Here is an 18,860-nt window from a genome sequence, read left to right on the forward strand (position 1 = left end):
ATACTTGATGATGCTGGAAAACGGCTAATAAAGTCAACTGAGATTAGTGCTGGATCCGACTTCTTAGCTTGCCTAAGACTATTATTAAATTTGTCCCTCTTCTCTAATCTCAGTTCAGTGTGTCATCTATTGTTGCCCTTTCATGTGCCCTAAATGACAGAGCCCTCAAATTTAAAAAGTCTCTCCATAATCCTCAGAAAAAAAACTCGGTCTTCATATCTCCCTGCTCAAGTATTTCCATTTACTATATTAGTATGCAGTGCAAGTCACCTTTCCTCCTAGTAATGACACTTGTACTTGAGCCTTGTCTTCTATAATGGATCAAGCTTCATCTGCTGTGCATCCATACAACTCTAATAACTTTCATTGAGCTTGGTTGCTGACCTGTGACGTAGATGCTGGATAATGGGACCAACATCTCCTCTTTGCTTTACCACAGTTAGTTTCCATAGATGGTTTGACACCTCGAATCTTTCATGTAAATGTTTTGGATACCATGAGTTGATAGTGTGTTACTCTCCAAGCACTGCTTTTAGGGACAAACTAGAGGTTGAACAGCCTACCGCTCCTGGCGTCTTGCCATACATAGTCTCTGAATGGAAAGCAAGCTCTCTGATCAACCAGTGTGTTGTGAAATAGAGTGTTGAGAAAAAAATATGGGTACTGTGCATTTGTAAGAAATGGAGAAAAAAATAATACACATTGATATGACGTTGGTATTGGCATTGGCGTTATTTCCTCCTCGACCGTAAGTCCAATGTTTGGTAACCTGTTGACATTTCATAAATATTACTGAAAAGACGAAGAAAAATGTTTATAGATTAAATTTGGATGAAATGTTGATGCAATGCCGCTTGACTTAAAATGGGCTTGAACACGTGTGATTCTTTTCACATGCTGCTAGCAAGCAGCTTGGATCTTGTCCAAGTTCAATTGAAACAAATTGTATTCGTTTAGAGGTGCTACATATTTATTACATGCTAATGTTGGTCGTATAAGAGTGTGTATCATGTCCACTTGAATGACAAGCGTCCTGGGGGCAAAAGTTCCAAATTAAACTTAAACAACAACCTCTGAAGTGTCTGATCCCGTCTGTCAATTCATTGGAGCCCTTCCTGCTGCATGCCATGACATGTCTATGTGGAATGGAGCGAAGTAAAGCTCAGACCAAGCTGCTGACACAGCTGAGAAGGCAGAGAACAGCAATTCCATGGGGTCCGATTTCAGGTCCTCTCTTTCGCTCGCTTTCCATTTCGCTGTGAAGCACAAAGTGATGTAATCAGAAATCTACCAAGACTGATTGATAGCTAAACTCTTGAGTTGTCTTATCTTGCGCTGCCTTCTATAGTTGGTCTCACTCCTAGCCAAGGCATTTTGTGTCAGTGGAACAAGGCTGTCACGGGGAAGAATACTGTCAATGTTTCTTCAAAAGGAACATTCCCATGGCCCGTTTCATAAATAGCAGTTGTGGCCTCTGGAAGAATTCATTGCCTTAACTGGGCTGCAATGTTGTAGTCTGGCTTGAATGTCAAACTTGGACTCACACAACACAAGCACACAGTTCATTACTGGGTTCATAATGGTAAAACATATTCTAATATTGTTTTAAAGTGTCCTGGCAACTTACACCAGTATGTTAAAGCAAATATATTATGAACTTGTTTTCAGAATATAGACAGATAATAAATATATGGTTGTGACATACGTATAATTGCTTACAGTTCATTTGCTTCACAAGTTAAGACAGTTGTCTATACAATATCTCTGTTGTTAAATACATGTTTAAAGATTTTTTTTTAAATTGCAGCATAATTATTGGCATATGCACAAAATATTTCTACTGCGGTAACTACTTTAATTTTTGCTTTTCCAAGGTACCAGAGATCATCACTAAATTCTGGCATACTATCCAAATATTAACATTGTTTAAAACCTGTGAAGAAATTATTCATTGCCTTCAGCCACTGCAGCACAATAAATCAGAACTAACCAAATTACTCAAACATTAATTGTTTGAACAGCATTCAACATTTGGGAAATGAAGTCATTAACAATCCAGGTTAATAGTACATGTACACTATTATATAATAATACAATCTGCACAATCAGCATATACATATGATGTATATATAAAACCAGTATAGCAGACAGAAATGGCTATTCGTTTGGTTACTCATAAAAATGGGGAGAAGGAATTTAGGATGCATAAGGACACTGCTTATTCAGCAGAAGTAATTGGGATGCAAGGGCTTGCTGGACATGAGCTGCAGAATAGTAGGATCACCTTAAGATCAGGGCCCAGTAAAAAGGAATAGCAGGTGTCTGCGTAAATGACAGGGTCTGCATAGAGTTTTTGATAATCAGCCGGGTCTAGGGTAAACTGATGGAAAAAAAGATTGAAGAAGCAGGGGAGACGCCGCTTCTTCCAGGTTCATAGTAGCTCGAAAAAGGGATGGGTGTTGCGTGACTCGCAATGCAATGATCACGGGCACGAACAGCAAGTGCCATCTGGTGTATACGCGATCAAAAAGGGTCATATCGTGCCTGTAAAAATAGCACCTGCTCCCACACCCTTGTCTATGCATTGGGTATACGGTGTTATGTGTACGGAGTAAATGTCATTTTACGTGTTGCTGTGGTTACAGGACTTTAAAAAAACATTTTTTTGCATCTCACGAGGTTCAAATTCTTTACGAGAATTCCACAATAGAGCACATGTTTTAGTGCGGGAGCATGAAAGCCCGCTCCGCCATTTAATAATGCAAAGGTTTCTTACAATGTTGGCCCGTGGAGAAGTCATGTGAGGTGGCTTTATTACTGCCAGCCAAATGATATACAATCTAACGCTAGTTGTTTGTCCTCTGTAATATACACACTATGAGCAGGCATCAATAGATCAACACCCAGGGTTTTAAAGGCAATTTAGCAAAATGAAATAGAATATTAAGATTAAATTAAACCACTATTTGTTTTGTGTTTTTTAATGTTTGAGCTAGCCAAGTCTGCATTGCAGTGGGGAAATCAGATCGTGAACAGCTTATGTTTGGCCTACTGTGCTTTGTAAGAGTTTGCTCAGAGTGTAAGTGGAGATTGTGTAGTAATGTGGCATTAAAGAATAGGACCAGAGATTTCATTATCAGTCAATAGCTTTCAGCCTTTTCTCTATTGCATAAGTTTCACTGTGATAACTGTCACACAATTCTTCTTCCTGCTCTGGCAAGTACTGAATGGCTGCCTTATCTTTCAGAGGGAAGTCGACAGTGGATTGATTTACTTTTCAGTTCCTATGTTTAAACACTACTGTATTTAGGTGCAACCTGCAAAAATCCTGGTGGGGAATTTAGGGATCAGTATCATTGCACTCATTATAATTGTGACATTGGATCTGAAGAAAAAAAACATTTGCTTATTACTGAATTACATATTGATGCTGAGCAAAATACCAGCAGATCACATTCTTATTTTAGTTTGCACTAGAGACATTTTAACTGTGTTTTGAAAATTCAAATGAAGGTGAATTCAACCTGGTTCTGGAAACAATTGTGTAACTCTTGTCCCATATATTACATCATTCTACATCTCATTTACAAGGCAGGATACACTCGTTTTCCGATTATGTTTAGATTACAATCTCATGCTCTTTTCTTAGAATGTCACAAGTTGAAATCCACCACTTAAAGTTTGTAATCTTCTTTTCTGAGATTTCATGAACCTAACCTAATTGATTCAAGCCATTTTAAAAATATGCAGCTAATGAAATACTATTCTCAATTGTTGTGTACAGCTACATCTTGGTTAAGTGTATTTGACATTTTGTTTTCTCGGGAATGGGGAATTATGTGTGTCATTTGAACAGCGGGAAAAATAGAAAATAAAGTGTGAGACTCAGCAGTCCCTTAACGTGACATAGAAGTGCAATAAATCGGTAAACAACCGTGTTGCCGTTGCCTTGCTGGGTTAAGTAATGGGAGTGTCATTTGCTTTCATTCCTTCTCACATGTGGTGCAATCATAGACAACATTGTCTTTCTAATTTAATAGCTCATAAATTCCACTCTCCTTTTTCCTTACAATCCACATGAAAGTCATTCAGAACATTAAGCAAGGTTCTTTTTGGGGCATTGCCTATTATCTAACTACAGTAAATAACAGCCCCTTTTACATCGATACATTTAATAAGCATTGTGGTGTTGCCAACTCGAAATCTGATTGGTTAAAAGCAACAGTCTTGTTTAATGCAGCAGAGCCCGCAGAACTGATTGTGAAGGCTTTGAGGCAGATTTCTGATCCTGGCAACAAATAATGGCTGAAATGTGATTGGTTAAATGCTTTAATATGAAAACACACATCTGGAAGCAGTGCAACCAGGGGGAAAAGCAATGAAAGGAAGCTAACAGACTATTTGGAATAATAAGTATTGATGTACAAAATATAATGATTCAGATATTTCTTAGGCCAGCAGAGAAGGCCTTGAAGGCCCTGACGGCCCGCCACTGCTGTAATGACAACATGATAGAATACCAAATGACTTGCATGCTGGTAAATTCGAACCTATATCCATTTTACTGTAAATATGTCCTTGTCTCATGACCTTAACCAGGTATCTGTTAAATAGGATTATTGAAACAATTGTCATTTTCAGTAAGGCAGTATTATATGCAACATGGGACGCAGCCCTATGAACACAGGATGTCATGAATGACTTTGAGATATCAGCTGCATTATCTGTGATGTAGCCGCCCAGAAAAGCGTATTAGCACATAGATGGATGAAGCCATTGTGAAGCTAAATGACAGAGTGCTTCAAATCGCCGGAAGGTCATAATGAAATGGGAATTATGTCACTGAAATTATTCCTCACCAATGCTGTATTGCATTCAAGCAAACTATCACATGCTTAAGATTCAATTCCCTGAGGTAGAGAATCTGTTAAAATGCTTCGTTTTCACTTCAGCTGAAATAAAGCCAAACCTGTCAGTCAACGGGTGTTACCATTTCCACACTGAGAATGAATGCAGATTGTGGTTTAGTTCTGTCACGAAAACAGCTCGGACTTTTTATAATATCCACTCCCCAAATTATATTGTTAAGTTCTTCATTCTCTAAAGCTTGGTGGTATATTGATATAACATACATAAATATGGATTTATTTTTAAATGTGATATGGAATTAGACTATCATATTGATGCAGTATATTCCAAGTGTAAGCATAAAATATCACAATAAATATACTATATCGTACGTACAATATTCAGCCTAAATTTCAGACTTTTTGTTCTGTATTTCCCAGTCCTAGTAAATACTGTTTTACATCCCCCACAACATGAAGACTTAAAAATACTGATACCAAAGCTTAATCAAAATTCCGTCCAGCCCAAGTAATGATAAAACAATTACAGGTGCTTCTTTATCATGTGCAAATGGTATAACCAGAAATGTTGATGAAAGTAGAAATTGTAGAATGTATTTAGTTTCCTCTTTTGCTCTATTCCTAGTTCCTTGGATAATTCTCTATGAATGTTGTTTTCTGAGAAATTCAGCACTAAATGCTCTCAGTTGTTCACACGTTTTTACCACCAATTTTACACCGTTTATAACCTGTCCAGAGGTCCAGTGAAATGCAGTGTGAGGTGAAGCGCAGTGCAGATGGCTAGGGAGAGATGATGAAACCAGCATATCTGGATTCAGTGAGAGTGAGACAACGAGAGGAGGGGGAATGCAAGGGGCAACCCCCTGATTCAAGACGAGGAATTCCTTTACTGCAGCAACTTCCCTCCTCCCGACCTGTCTACTGCTGCTGCTTCCCTTCAATATCCCCCCACCCCCCACACACATTGAAGAGGGAAAACACGTTTGAGACGTGGCTGAGGTGGGCTGGTGTGCGTGTCTGCTGCAGGGCACAGTATATGCAGCAGCACATGGTTTGAAACACACGACCACACTCACGACTCTCACCATTCTACTTGAGCCATCATCTATCTCTATCACTCCCCTGCTGCTGCTCCATTTATCCTCCCATTCTGTGTCATTCTACTTCCCTCCCTTTCAGATCATCCGTTCGTCCCCCCTATTTGTGCCCAGCGTCTCCCTTTCTGCCACTCTTTTAGTGGGATGACATTGATTCCAAGGTTGTTGTGCTATTGACTGCAGCTTCGCTCTTAAATATTTCACCCAGCATCTCAGTGGCTCTATGCCAAGGGAGTGAGAGGCGATGGGAGGAGTTTGAGTGTGTGTGTGTGTGTGTGTGTGTTGAGAGTATGATGTGGCAGCGTTGGAAGGTTTGCCTAGCTCAGACATACTGCAACTGCTGCTTTCAAACAGGCTGCTGAACAGACGGATGGACAAACTTAGGCCACCTGCAAACACACTTTAAATTCTCACCGCAGATGGTCACATGCCCACGTCAGAGTCATGTTGGTGTTTGTGAATGATGCCACCCCACTGCAATTTTTCCCTGCTGCTTAAAATTAGTAAATGAGCTCGACTGCGCGTGCAGCAATTCAAGACGATCACAAATGTTTCTCAGTGTTTGGCCTCCCATGATACCATGAGACTGCAATCAGTGCAATACACAAATTTATTTGTGTGCTTAATGAGTGTAGCCTTTTTGCATTCCTCAAAAAATCTCATCTGAAACACTGGTATAGTCACATGCAAAATCAAAAAGGGTCATTACAAACAACTGGGATTTATGATTTATTGTAGTGGGGTGTCTGATTATTGTAGGATGGCTTTTCATTATTCATTCATTCTTTTGTTAATTTTCCAAACCGCTTATCCTCACAGGGGTTGCGGGGGTGCTGTAGCCTATCCCACCTAACTATGGGCACCAGGCGTGGTTCACCCTGATATGTGGCCAGCTAATCGCAGGGCGGCTTTACATTAAAGAAACTTATGTACACGAGCTGATGTAATCAAATATGAATTAACTGGATGTTTTGGAAGAAAAGAAAAGAATATTCTGGTCACTCCAACAATGTAGTGAGTGTGAATGATTGTTTTTATGTGTGTAGCGGTTGACTAGCAATCGGTTAAGGCTGTGCTCTGTCTCTCACCTGAAGTGAGATGGACGCAAGCTCCCCCGTAACACTGAAGTAATGGGAGAAAATAATTTGATGGATAGAGTTTAGCTGGGACTTACCTGTCTTTGTTCATCTAATCATGTCACCACTGCCAGGGCTTGTATTGTTGGCAGTTTGTTTTGTGTCAAATACCTGACTAAAAGCACTGTCACTCTGGATTTAACCAACGCGAGTAGACAACGATTGCCCATCAGGTACTGTGATAGTCTCTCTCTGCTTTGTATTTAAATGGCATCTAGTCAAACTGTAGTAACTTTGACAAGAAATCTAACCTGCAAATTGTGTGTTTGCACTACTCTAAACCCCAACATGTTTACTATATTTATTTAGTATACTATAACAACATGATGTCAAAGTTGTGCAAACTGTTTCTGCATACATTATCATACTATTATCTACCTTGCATGTTCCTCACAGTATGAAAAATTGCTAAATTGAGTCTATTTTGTGCTTAGTTAAGGTTGTCGTGCTACGACTGTGGCATATTTTATGCATACTGATGAGGAAAAAGTCAAGGCAAAAGATAGCTGGCGTCAACTTTCTTTTCTTCAAGCTTTTTAATGATCTCAAATGAACAGAAGATGACAAGACACGATTCGTAACAAATTAAAATGGGAATTATGAATAAAACATGGAACAAAGTATCAAATTAAATGAGAACTGAAAGACAGGAAAGAATCATTATTATAAAGTCCAATTGTAAACCTGCCTGGGCCTCTCCTCCCCCAACATGGGCGGACTAGAAAGAAAAAGCTTCTTCTCTGGGGGACCGCCCTGAGTGACCACCAGGCCAGCGTTTATAGTGTTCTGGCAAAGATATGTGGTGGAAAAATACAAAGTCTAAACAATAAATTCCTATGTCCTATTTTGTCTTTTAAGAGTCTTCAAATGTTTACAGAAAGGAGAATAGGCACAAGCCTGAAGACAGTAACAGAACAGCAATAAAAATGAATGCGTATGGTTATATGTAATTGAATGGAAAATGAATATACCAAATACAATGAACAAATACGTATGTGTGATTGTATGGAAATAAATTAGACTAGAAAATTGAAGAGCTTTTGCCATTCTTGTATGCTACATTTTCACTAAGGAAATCTATTGCCTTAAAAGGCTTGATTAATCATGGTTCCGCAGAATATGTCGTGAGCTGTGTGATTTGAAACGTGCTGTGCATATGCACACTCCTACTTTTGCAGCATGAGAAAAAGGGTTTCCCCAAGCTGTGCTCAACTGCACCCCCTCCTCCCTCAAGTTTCTGGCACAACTGAAAAATGTAACTAGGCTGCCTTTCGCACACTGCAGTTTCTCTTGATGCTCTTGTTATCGGTGCATCTATGTTGTTGATGGTTATGTTGTGGCTGTCAATGACTTTAAAATAGAAACATTACTAAGATTGCAAAAAGAAGTCAAAAAAATCTATTTAAATTCAGAAGAATTAACATGATTTAATTAATTAGATTTTTTTTTTTTAATACACAAGACATTTATAACTAACAATGCGGCTGTCATCTTGGGGAAAAAAAGCCAAAAACTATGATTGAACATTTCAGACGGTTCTCAAATCCTCCACAGCAAATAAGTTCATGGATGCTATTATTACTGTGGTGAAATAACAGTCATTTTTTCTCTCTGTGCGTCCAGATTTGGAGAAGCTCCCCTTCATGGCACGGGCAGAGAATGTTGTGTACTACCCCGGCGTCATCAGAGGGTAGGTTTCACCTCCTTGTAATTTCCGTTTGAGTCTTGAACATACGAACATAAACCCAGTGGTGAAGCAAAAATCATTCTTTTACTTGAGAAACCCCCTCATTTTGCCTTTGATACTCTCAAAAAAAATGGTCCATGGCTTTAGATTAGATTAGATAACTTTATTCATACCGTATTTGGGAAATTTCATTGTCACAGTAGCAGGAGGGTGAGAATGCAGGTACAGGAAAAGACATTTTAGACATAAATAGATAGGTAATAAATAAATATAAATAAATAAATAAATAAGCGTGTTGCTGAAATATATATACACAGTAAAGTCTCAAATGGCAGCTGCCTCTCATTTAAGAAACTCTCTTAGGGTAGCTTCTGCTCTTCTTTGATAAAAGCAAGAGTGATTGTCAGGGGGGATGGGAGGAATGATAAATTGGGGGTGAAAAGTTGCTGATCTTATCTTAAACTCAGATGTAATAGCTATGGGATTATGAGATGAGACATACCCTCAGCGATGATGACCGCAGAGGGGAAATTAAAGGCAGCAGGCAGAGGTGGAGAGAAACTTAGCGGTGGGCGGGTGATTTAATGTGCACACTTCTTTTGTATTTGGTGACGATCCAGACTAGCTGGGCCTGGCCAGTGCCGCCTGTGCCAGCTGATGTGCTGATTCACTGCAGTAGTCTTGAGAAGGAGGGAGAGGTTACTGTGGTGGCACTGCAGCTTGGATTTCGTCCATTGTAGATTTACTTGCCCTGTCATTAAGAAGCACTCATGAGTTAAGTGGATCGTGCAGGTTCCAGTAGAGCTGGATTACACACTGTTATGTTATCTCTATCCAACTTTAAGATGGGGTTTAATGATCTTAATGATGTTCTCACGTCTTCATTTCCTTGTGGAAATGTGTTTTGGAGAAAGTGTGTATTAGTTTTCACATTTGTCAGTCTAACCACGCAGGCATAATTTAAAAGGCCTCTAAGCTTGTGCATGGGAATACAAAATATCAATAGTTGGCATCGGGGAATTGACGTAACTGCCCGAAGAAGGAAAGGTCAGCAATATTACAATGTATTGATTGCAGGCTTGGCAGTGTAAAGAGGGCTTATTTTTGATGAAACTATACATGTACACTATTTGATGCTTATTTTTTACTTACTTTTTTATACATTATTTAATTGATCATGTGTATACAGCACTCTTTCTGATGCAGCGTTTATTTATGTGGAGAAACTGGAAAAGGGCACCTCCAAGTTTGCCTTTCCATAGGTTTAATTCAATGATTTCAAATGAAAAATATATCCTAAAGGCATTCATTCTTGTCTCTAATGCAGCTTGAGTTGTTAGAATACAACACATCTGTTAAAGATATTTGGATATCTTTAGGAAAATGTTATTAATTACAGTCACATAGACTGTGTCTCAAAACAGTTTACTAACTTTATCATAAGATTAACTTACCCAACAGAAGTAATATCACTGTGAACAGAACAGAAGCATAGGCACAATGATCACACTGAAGCAGTCACAAGATGTACTTCCACAACTCTTACGTCTATTGGCACACTAAAAGATTAAAAAAAGAGCTTTTTGTAGACGTCTTAGTTGGAAGGCGTGTTGTATGTGTTTTGGGTTCGATTGTATATCGTTTTTACTTGGATTCTGGTACTTTTCTGTCATTCTATCTGTCTGATAGGTGATTTGGTTTATGGTGGTGTGGTGACATCGGGTACATTGGTTCTTTATTTATCGTCGCTGTCATCTGCCAATTCAAGATGAGTGACAGTTGGCCATTGGAGGCTGTAAATGCAATTTCCTTTTAAGTCAGGCTTGGAGTGTGCAGTGAACAGTAAGTGCTTTCGAAAATGAAAGGATGGAAAGTGGATGTCTGTTCATTTTACTACAGTGATGGCAGGGATGGTCAAAATGGTCTTCATATTTGACTGTGCTTTTCAGTAACACAAACTTATTAAACAATCTTGAGGTCCATAGCACTGTCCTAAAGGCTTATATTTCTAGCAGATCAAAGTGTCCATTTTGCATTCTTATAATTTGAAATTCTGTTATAAAACTTGGATGTCACGGCTCCATCACTCGCAGTCTCCAGACAAATTCTTGCATTGTGAACGGCTTGATTTCATATCTTGTTAATGTTTGTCCTTTTTCCCCCAGAGGTGACAGTGGTCTACCAGAATGGGCTGCCGGTCATCTCGGTCAGTTTGCCATCCAGGCGAGAACGTTGTCAGTTCACTCTCAAGCCTCTGAGTGATTGTGTGGGAGTTTTCCTGCAACAGCTGCAAGCAGAGGACAGAGGCATCGATCGGGTGGCCATATACTCCACGGGTATTCTCTCGCTTTCTTTTGTACACATGCATCTACTGTACACGCGCAATGCATCCAACTCCCACATCTGCAAGCCCTTTCATGTTTTAAGTGTATTTTGATGATGTTAAGTGTTCTTGCTGCTGAGATTTGCAAAAGAGTTTTATCGGCAAATTTTCACCGCTTCAATGCTTTACTATGGAAGAACAATGAGGCACACAATCCTCTCTTAGCATAGAAAGATTTCTGCTTTCCCTCTTGTGATAATCGGAGCGAGCCGATGATCAAGAGAGCTGGAGGGTGTGTGGAGTGCTTTACTAGGAACTCTTTTGTTGCTCCACTTTACTTTCTCACCATGTTTCTCTTTTTTCAACCCTCAGATGGAGCAAGGGTCGCTTCCTCTACAGGAATAGACATCCTGTTACTGGATGATTTCAAACTCGTCATCAATGAGACGACCCACCTTGTGCGACCACCAAGGAGAGGTAAGGATATCCGTGGCCGTTTCCTGTAGGGCAAGCAAGAAATCATTTTCATGATTTATTTGCCTTCTCCTCAGAGTTGCTCCCCCATGAGGAGACAGAAAGGTTGAACGATGTCAAATTCTTGGTGCAGCAGCTTTACACCACCTTACGCATTGAGGAACACCAACTCAGTAAAGAGCGCGAGCTCATTGGACGACTGGAGGACCTGAACTCTGAACTCCGCCCTCTTGAGAAGGTCCTTTAACTGTTAATGAATAATCGTTGTTTTCATCCTCAAGTCCAAAAATATGTTAAAATCAACTGTAAAAGCATCTTTAAAAAAGATAATCCCAAATCTATTCACTTCACTGTCATTGGATATAATCTATAATAAATATACACATAACAATGTAAAAAATAAATAAAACTTTCACATTTTAAATGGGAAAAAAAACAATCATCCCTGGACAGGCCAATTATTTATCAATCATAAAATCAATTTTCCTTTTCTTTGGTGATCTATCTTAAATCGATATAGCATCAGAATTGCACCTGAAATTTCTCTAGTCTAAAAAAAAATGTCTTCTATACATGCAACAAGATTTTCAGAACTGACCAAAACTGTATGTGGATAGCTTCATATTGCCCAAGGGATTTAGGTATACATGAGTTTCTGTTTAACACACGGTGCATGACTTCCTACCACAATTTATTTCACCAGGTGAAGCAGGAGCTGAGTAGGAAGGCAGAGCGACGTACCACCTGGGTGCTGTGGGGCGGCATGGCATACATGGCCACCCAATTTGGCATCCTGGCCAGACTGACCTGGTGGGAGTACTCTTGGGATATCATGGAGCCTGTCACTTATTTCATCACCTATGGCACAGCCATGGCTATGTATGCCTATTTTGTGCTCACACGCCAGGTAAGAAAATTGACACTGTTGCCAATTCACTCAGACGGGGAATAAATCAAAAGGAAAATCCTGGTTTTGAAATTGAGATCTGATTGTGCCTCAACCAGGGGACAAAGGGGATCATAAAAGCTTTGATGAGCATGAAAATGATATGACTCATCTCTGACCCTTGCCATTACCAGTTCTCACCCCAATTGCATTTCTACTTTGGAATGTCTCCTCGCATTATTGGATGAATGAATATCATTTGTAAGACTGACTTGAATCAATGTAATTTCAGGTTTTAGCTTCCCCTTGAGAATTTTTTACACAACCACTGCAGATGGGGTTACTCAATTTTTTGACTTCACCTTTAACTTGCATCAGGGCAATAACATATGCACGAATATCCACACTAAAGGGAATTCTATTGTCAGAAGAGCATTTGAAACAATAATGTAATTTTAGTTATTTTTATTCTGTCACAGTCCTTAAACAAAAACTCTGTATTTCCTTGTGATTACCTGCTATATTGTGGTAGTTGCTCCTGAACCTAAATGTTAGATTATATCCTTATTAGACACACAGTAAAACATCGACATACGAGTGCCCCGACATATGAGCAATTTGAGATACTAGTAAAATTTCGGGCAAATATTTATCTTGATATACGAGCATACTGCGGATGCTGCTCATAAGAACATAATGGGTACGTACTGTCTTTCTGGTCGCAACTCCCTCGTGTAATGTCTCTACGAGCACTGGGCGGAGCGTTGCCATTTTTTCAGTGTTTTTTTCACCCCGTTAGTCAGTGCAAATGGCGGAGCTTGTTCGCTAATACGAGAGGAGCATTCTACTTCTCGTTGGCAAGTGGTCGTGCGTTATCCTATTGTGAGGACATTTGTGTGCATTATTTTCGGAATATTTTGAAAGGAATACAACAGCAAACAACCCTCGATAGGTTGCATCTGAAAGTCAGGGTGGAGGCGGGGCAAATAGAGCCTAAGGTATAAAAAGAAAGGTATAAAAATAAAAAATAAAAATTAGAATTAAGTTTAGTGTAAGGTTAGATTAAATTTATTTTTGAGTGTGTCTGCATCGTAATCCAAGTTCATTTAAATTTGTTTGTTATGTTATGAGCGCGTTGCCGTGCAAAAAAGTACATTTTGTCAGTAAAATGCAATTTCACAATGGAAGTTCCTCTTTTCAACATAATTTGTTCTTTGTAACATCCCACCCCAATTAAACAATTTTTGGCCATATGTTAGCCTGACACCGTGACAGTGTTGCCCTTGACTCGGCATTCATAATTCACCTCTACCCAAGCTATTTCAATAACCCATAATCAAATCTATCTGGCAGAACGTCAAAGACAATGTCTGGTAGATGACTGCTTACAAAATGCGGTATCTCTTTTTCACCTGCAGGAGTACTTGTACCCCGACGCCAGGGACCGACAGTATCTACTCTTCCTCCACAAGGGGGTGAAAAGGACACGCTTTGACATTGAAAAGTATAACAAGCTCAAAGAGGATATAACTGAGGTACAATGGTTGTCAAAATGCTTTTGTGCTTATACATTCCATACATACAATAGAGATAGTCTACGAAATCAAAATAAAAAGATACATTATTTGAAAGCTTGTTCCAACATATTAAGTACCACACAAGTAAAAAAATAACTACACTTATGTGGGTGCTCAAGTACCCGTACCCTCTTATAACCGCGGACGTGTATAGAATTATGCAATCACATTTGAGATTGTGTTAAATGGGAGTCAGCACTCATCTGCCACCTTTTAAAGTGTTTCATAGGAACTGCAAATAAAGTTCAGATATTTTAGCAGACACTACATGGCATATTTTCCATCTTTCCAACATACACATAGTCCAAATCTACAGTATGAAGATAAGAGGCATACATTTTGGCATTTCCATCCATGTTGTTGTCAGGAGTAAGAAAAAACAGAGCGCTAAGTAGGCGATGGGTGAAATGCCGCTCTAGAGAAGGGTTTGAGGCCAAAACAAAACATGTCACAAGTCGGAGGATACAAAACAAGAAATGTGACAAATAAACAAAAATAATAAAGAATAACAGACAGCAAAAGGCTGCAAAAAATTAAACTTTGCAATGGTGACGAGCAAAGTGATACCTTGGCATCGTCAGCTTTTAAACACTGCTGGCCAGCTGAGATGCAGGTTCTGTATTGGAAAACACCACCAGCAGAATGTGACATAAATATGGTCGTGTAGACTTTTAATATCCGTTGTAGAGGCACTTTTTTGTTGTCTCACTTCTTACCTGTCCTCTAGGTGGAGTTGGATCTGAAACGTCTTAGAGACCCGCTACAGCTTCAGCTCCCAGTTCAACAGCTCAACGCTGGTAAAGATTGATGGGAAAAGTAACGCCCCCCCTCTTCTGCCGGCATACCCTTTTCTATCCCGATCTGACCCCGCACCCTCCCCCTGCCTTATATAAAACCTTTCCTCCTCGACATCTCTCCTGCATCCTCCTCTTCAAGTCGGGAGTGTTTGCCCTTTTCTTTTCCCTTTTTACCTCCCTAACTGAAGCTACTGTTTGGTATTGCAACTGAAAATCAAAGAAAGGACGATGGTGAGCTGGAAAAAAAAACCTCGCAGTGATGGCAACGTTAAACTTGCTACTTGGCTATTTGTTTTAGCCTCTGAACGGACACAGAGCCTGCAGTGAACCTGAAGGGCAAACAGGAAATACCACAAGCTGACCCTCCAGCACAGGAGAAACTATTGTTCTATTTTATTTGTGTGTCTGTGTGTGTTTGTGTGTGTGACATCAAGGCAGAACCAACATTCGCCATAACGACAACATGCACAGACACACAGACACACAAATTGGCATGGGGGCAAGTTCTGAGAAGCGTCGCAATCCCACACATGAAACAAGTTTACAAGCAAGGCTCAAAGAGACCCTCTCGTTCTCTGGCTGAACTCTTCTGCCTCTCCAGACTCTGGCCACGCCTCCGCCAGGTTGACGGACAGCCATCCTTCTTCAACTTGACCTTTGACGGAAGTCCGTTTAGAACCCGGTTTCCTGTCCCCGCAGCGGCCCGGCCTACGCAAGTATGAGAATACTACCGACAACAACATCACTGTGTGTTCTTTTATTCCAAAAAAAAAATATTTTGGCACTTTTTATTTTGAAAGCCATAGTATATTTGTTATGAAATGAATTTAAAATGAATCTATCTATATGTATGTATACAATCAAATAAACCCAATGACCAGATGCTCGTTGTTTCCCAGTGGGGAGAGAAGCTCGTCTTAAAATGTGACCCACGCCGTTAAGGATTCAATCACGTTGTCAGCCAAATACAAAAAAAAAGCATATACATATTTTCTTTAACATTTCACTCTGACAAATCCAGTTTGACTGTTATTCAACTGCAATCGTCCGTTCTTGAGTAAAATAACATTGCATCCTCCCTGTTTGGGTTGAAGTGAATTTCAAGTCATGAGGTGAAATACATTTCAAAAGTCTCCGTGTGAGCTTTCTCTCCCCACTGTCGTTGTCCCACGTCCCTGCTCCCTCCATGACAAGGCAGGGTAGACTGCATGCGGTGGTATGCCCTCAGTAGAACTTTGTGAATGTGTAGGCGTGCCCTAGTCATTTTTTACTCCAATGCAATCTTTTCTTTGCCTCATATATCTAGTAGTTTGTGAGGGACTCTGTCAGCCCTTGATTGGTTGTATTTGTGTTTGTAGAAGCCATATTCTCTGGACAAATACTCATGTTTGATTTGTTTTTGTTTTTTGAGTGAGGATTTGGTGGTGGCCCTCTCTCTGACACTTTATGTCTCAAAATGTAAAATAAAAGCTGTATTAGGACTGCACTGTAAAGGAAAAAAATATATAAACATTTTGGGATTTGGATTATTCATTTTTAATCCTTAAACTATTACGTTTTTGCCAACCTTTGACAATAATAGACGACTAAAGCTTTTGAACTGTGAGATTGGCAGTGAATGCTCATGTTTCAGCGTCATTGAGTTCATTGAGTAGGAGGAGCGAATGAACGAAAGAGCGCCGTTAATGTTAGCCAATGAGTTAAGTGGAAAGTACTACAGACAGTTGAATTAAGTGGCAATACCTTACCCTGCATTTTTCTCATGTTTTGGTTTCTCTGTGGTCACAATATTCCTTCGCTCGGAAAGGTCTAAACTCATTCGTTTCCCATCTCTCGCGTGCGGTGAAAACGTAGTTCGCCACGCCGAGAAGATTCAGCCGCGACCTTGTCATGTCATCACATAGTACGCGAACGCATGTGTTCATGTGAGCTGACAGTTGACCTCATCCTATGACCAGATCCTGGTCTTTAACTGCAGATTTCCTATTGAATTGCATGTGTTTAGATCTGGTTAAAAGTAACCCATGCAGATAGGATTTGGTCTGATCTGTTGATCATGTGGTGTGTGTAGCGATGGGATAAGGTGCCTTTTGGGATGGTTAAGGATTTTCACACTTGATACGAAAGCAATTAGGGAAAACATCAATTAGGAAGGACTGTTGGATTGGAATATTTGAAGTGAAGAGACTCGTTAGAAAGACACGTTGATGTTGAGTGAACCTTAACATTAGCCTTGATGTGTACCCTTTGCCACCATTGCTGCCTGTCAATAGTGATCAATTCCATTGCACCCTCGTGCCATTCATATCCGTCGCTTCCATGTTGAAGGTGATCATTTATTGATTTTTTTTTTTGTTAATCACACCGTCCAGCATTTGTTTACCCCGGGCTACAATGTCTTTTAAAAATCTAAATACATCAAATATAGAGACCTTTATATACAGAGGGTGTTGCATGAATGTATGTTTACATGGGCAATTATGTAAAAGCAAACAAAAAAAATGTTTATGCAAAAGACCAAGTAGGCAAAAGACAATTTAAGAACGTCGTTTGTAGAGATTCCATGCAGGAACCGGCCTGCGTGTTTAGAAATATTTCTGCCGAATTTGTTCCTCACCCATCACACCTTAGCCACATCCATTTTTCTTTACTGTGTGTTGCATTCCCACCCAGAATGGAAAGAAAAAGTCCATCGTCAGTGCACCAGTAAAGAGGGTCTTTGGCTGCTGACCTCACTTCCTAACGTCCTGCTTCAGATACTTAAAAAAAATGTCAGGTGCCACGTGGTGGCTTTTTTAAATCTTTTTTTTCTGGCGTGCACTTATGTTTTAAAGGGTGAAGCATATACGAGTATAATTATCTTGTACTTCATTCTGACCTCCAATTATTATTATTTTTTTGTATTTCTTTCTGGACGTTATGGTTCTGATGACATGATGCTGTAATATTGGCCAAAAAAAAAGAATGTGTAAAATCCTGTATCATTTATGAAATATGTATAAAAGAGAAATGTAATACAATTATCAATAAAATCCTTATCCAGGTTTTGGAGCTCGGGGTCCACTGGCTAATTTGTTTATATTTTTCTCTGCCACACTATCTTGAATTAATGCATTGACATTATTTACAATACCTTGACTATCTTCCTTTTATGTCTTGTGAGACATATTTAACTCCCCGAAAATCTAAGGAAGCGTCAGAAATGTATAGAATATTTAGTATAATACATTACCTGTCCCAAAAATATGTTTATAGCGGTCTGGCCGAGTGGTTAGCACGTTGGCCTCACAGTTCTGGGGACGAGGGGTTGATCCCAGGTGTACTGGGTACTTGGTTTTCTCCTACATCCCAAAAACATGCAGAGTAGGCTGGCTGAACACTCTAAATTACCCCTAGATATGAGTGGTTGTCTGTCTCTTCGTGCCCCGCATTTGGCTGTACTTTGCTGGCATAGGCTCCAGCACCCCTGCAACCCATGTGAAGATAAGCGGTTCAACAATCCATCTCTGCACTGGCTGTCATTAGCTTGCACACTAATACCAGTTGTTGCTTAAGACCAATACTTGTCTGCAATTCCTTCTCTGCATCCATAATGTAGTGTACAAATCTGATTAAACCTGCCTGAGCCAGCAGAAAATCAATGTCTTATTTCCAAGAGTAGCTACTGAAAAAAGCCATGATATTTTCCATCTCATTACATTACTTCAAGAGCATCTTAAATAAATGTCTTCATAGATTTCATGACATAAATATACTGGGAAAACGTAACTTCCAAATATGGCTTTTTGCAGCATCTGCTTTCTTTTGGTTGCCATGTCAACGAAGCCAAATGACAAAGCACAAGGGGCCTTCTGGGTATTTTGGGATAAACTCTCATACACACTACTGAAAGGCTCACAGGTTCAGCAACAGAATATGGTTATACAATTTCCCACACACTGTTTATTTGGGTTGCTTTCTTTTGTTATGCTTTTTTTCCTCCTGGTGTCATGTCTGAGTGATTGCCCATTGTGTT

At 39.7% G+C, this 18,860-nt stretch overlaps 1 protein-coding gene across 1 annotated transcript in view; it reads left to right on the forward strand.

Moving 5' to 3' along the window:
- The window catches only part of mcu (mitochondrial calcium uniporter), a 39,270-nt gene extending 21,374 nt beyond the window's left edge, over positions 1-17,896 (forward strand). Inside the window, exons 3-9 of the mRNA XM_077613568.1 lie at positions 8,725-8,791; positions 10,954-11,124; positions 11,484-11,588; positions 11,663-11,823; positions 12,289-12,492; positions 13,890-14,006; positions 14,776-17,896. Of these exons, the coding sequence (XP_077469694.1) occupies positions 8,725-8,791; positions 10,954-11,124; positions 11,484-11,588; positions 11,663-11,823; positions 12,289-12,492; positions 13,890-14,006; positions 14,776-14,856 (906 nt within the window). The 3' untranslated portion in view covers positions 14,857-17,896. The remainder of the gene's footprint in view (positions 1-8,724; positions 8,792-10,953; positions 11,125-11,483; positions 11,589-11,662; positions 11,824-12,288; positions 12,493-13,889; positions 14,007-14,775) is intronic.
- The last annotated feature ends 964 nt before the right edge of the window (positions 17,897-18,860 follow it).

The sequence above is a fragment of the Stigmatopora argus genome, chromosome 11, assembly GCF_051989625.1.
Source record: "Stigmatopora argus isolate UIUO_Sarg chromosome 11, RoL_Sarg_1.0, whole genome shotgun sequence".
NCBI classification, from domain to species: domain Eukaryota; kingdom Metazoa; phylum Chordata; class Actinopteri; order Syngnathiformes; family Syngnathidae; genus Stigmatopora; species Stigmatopora argus.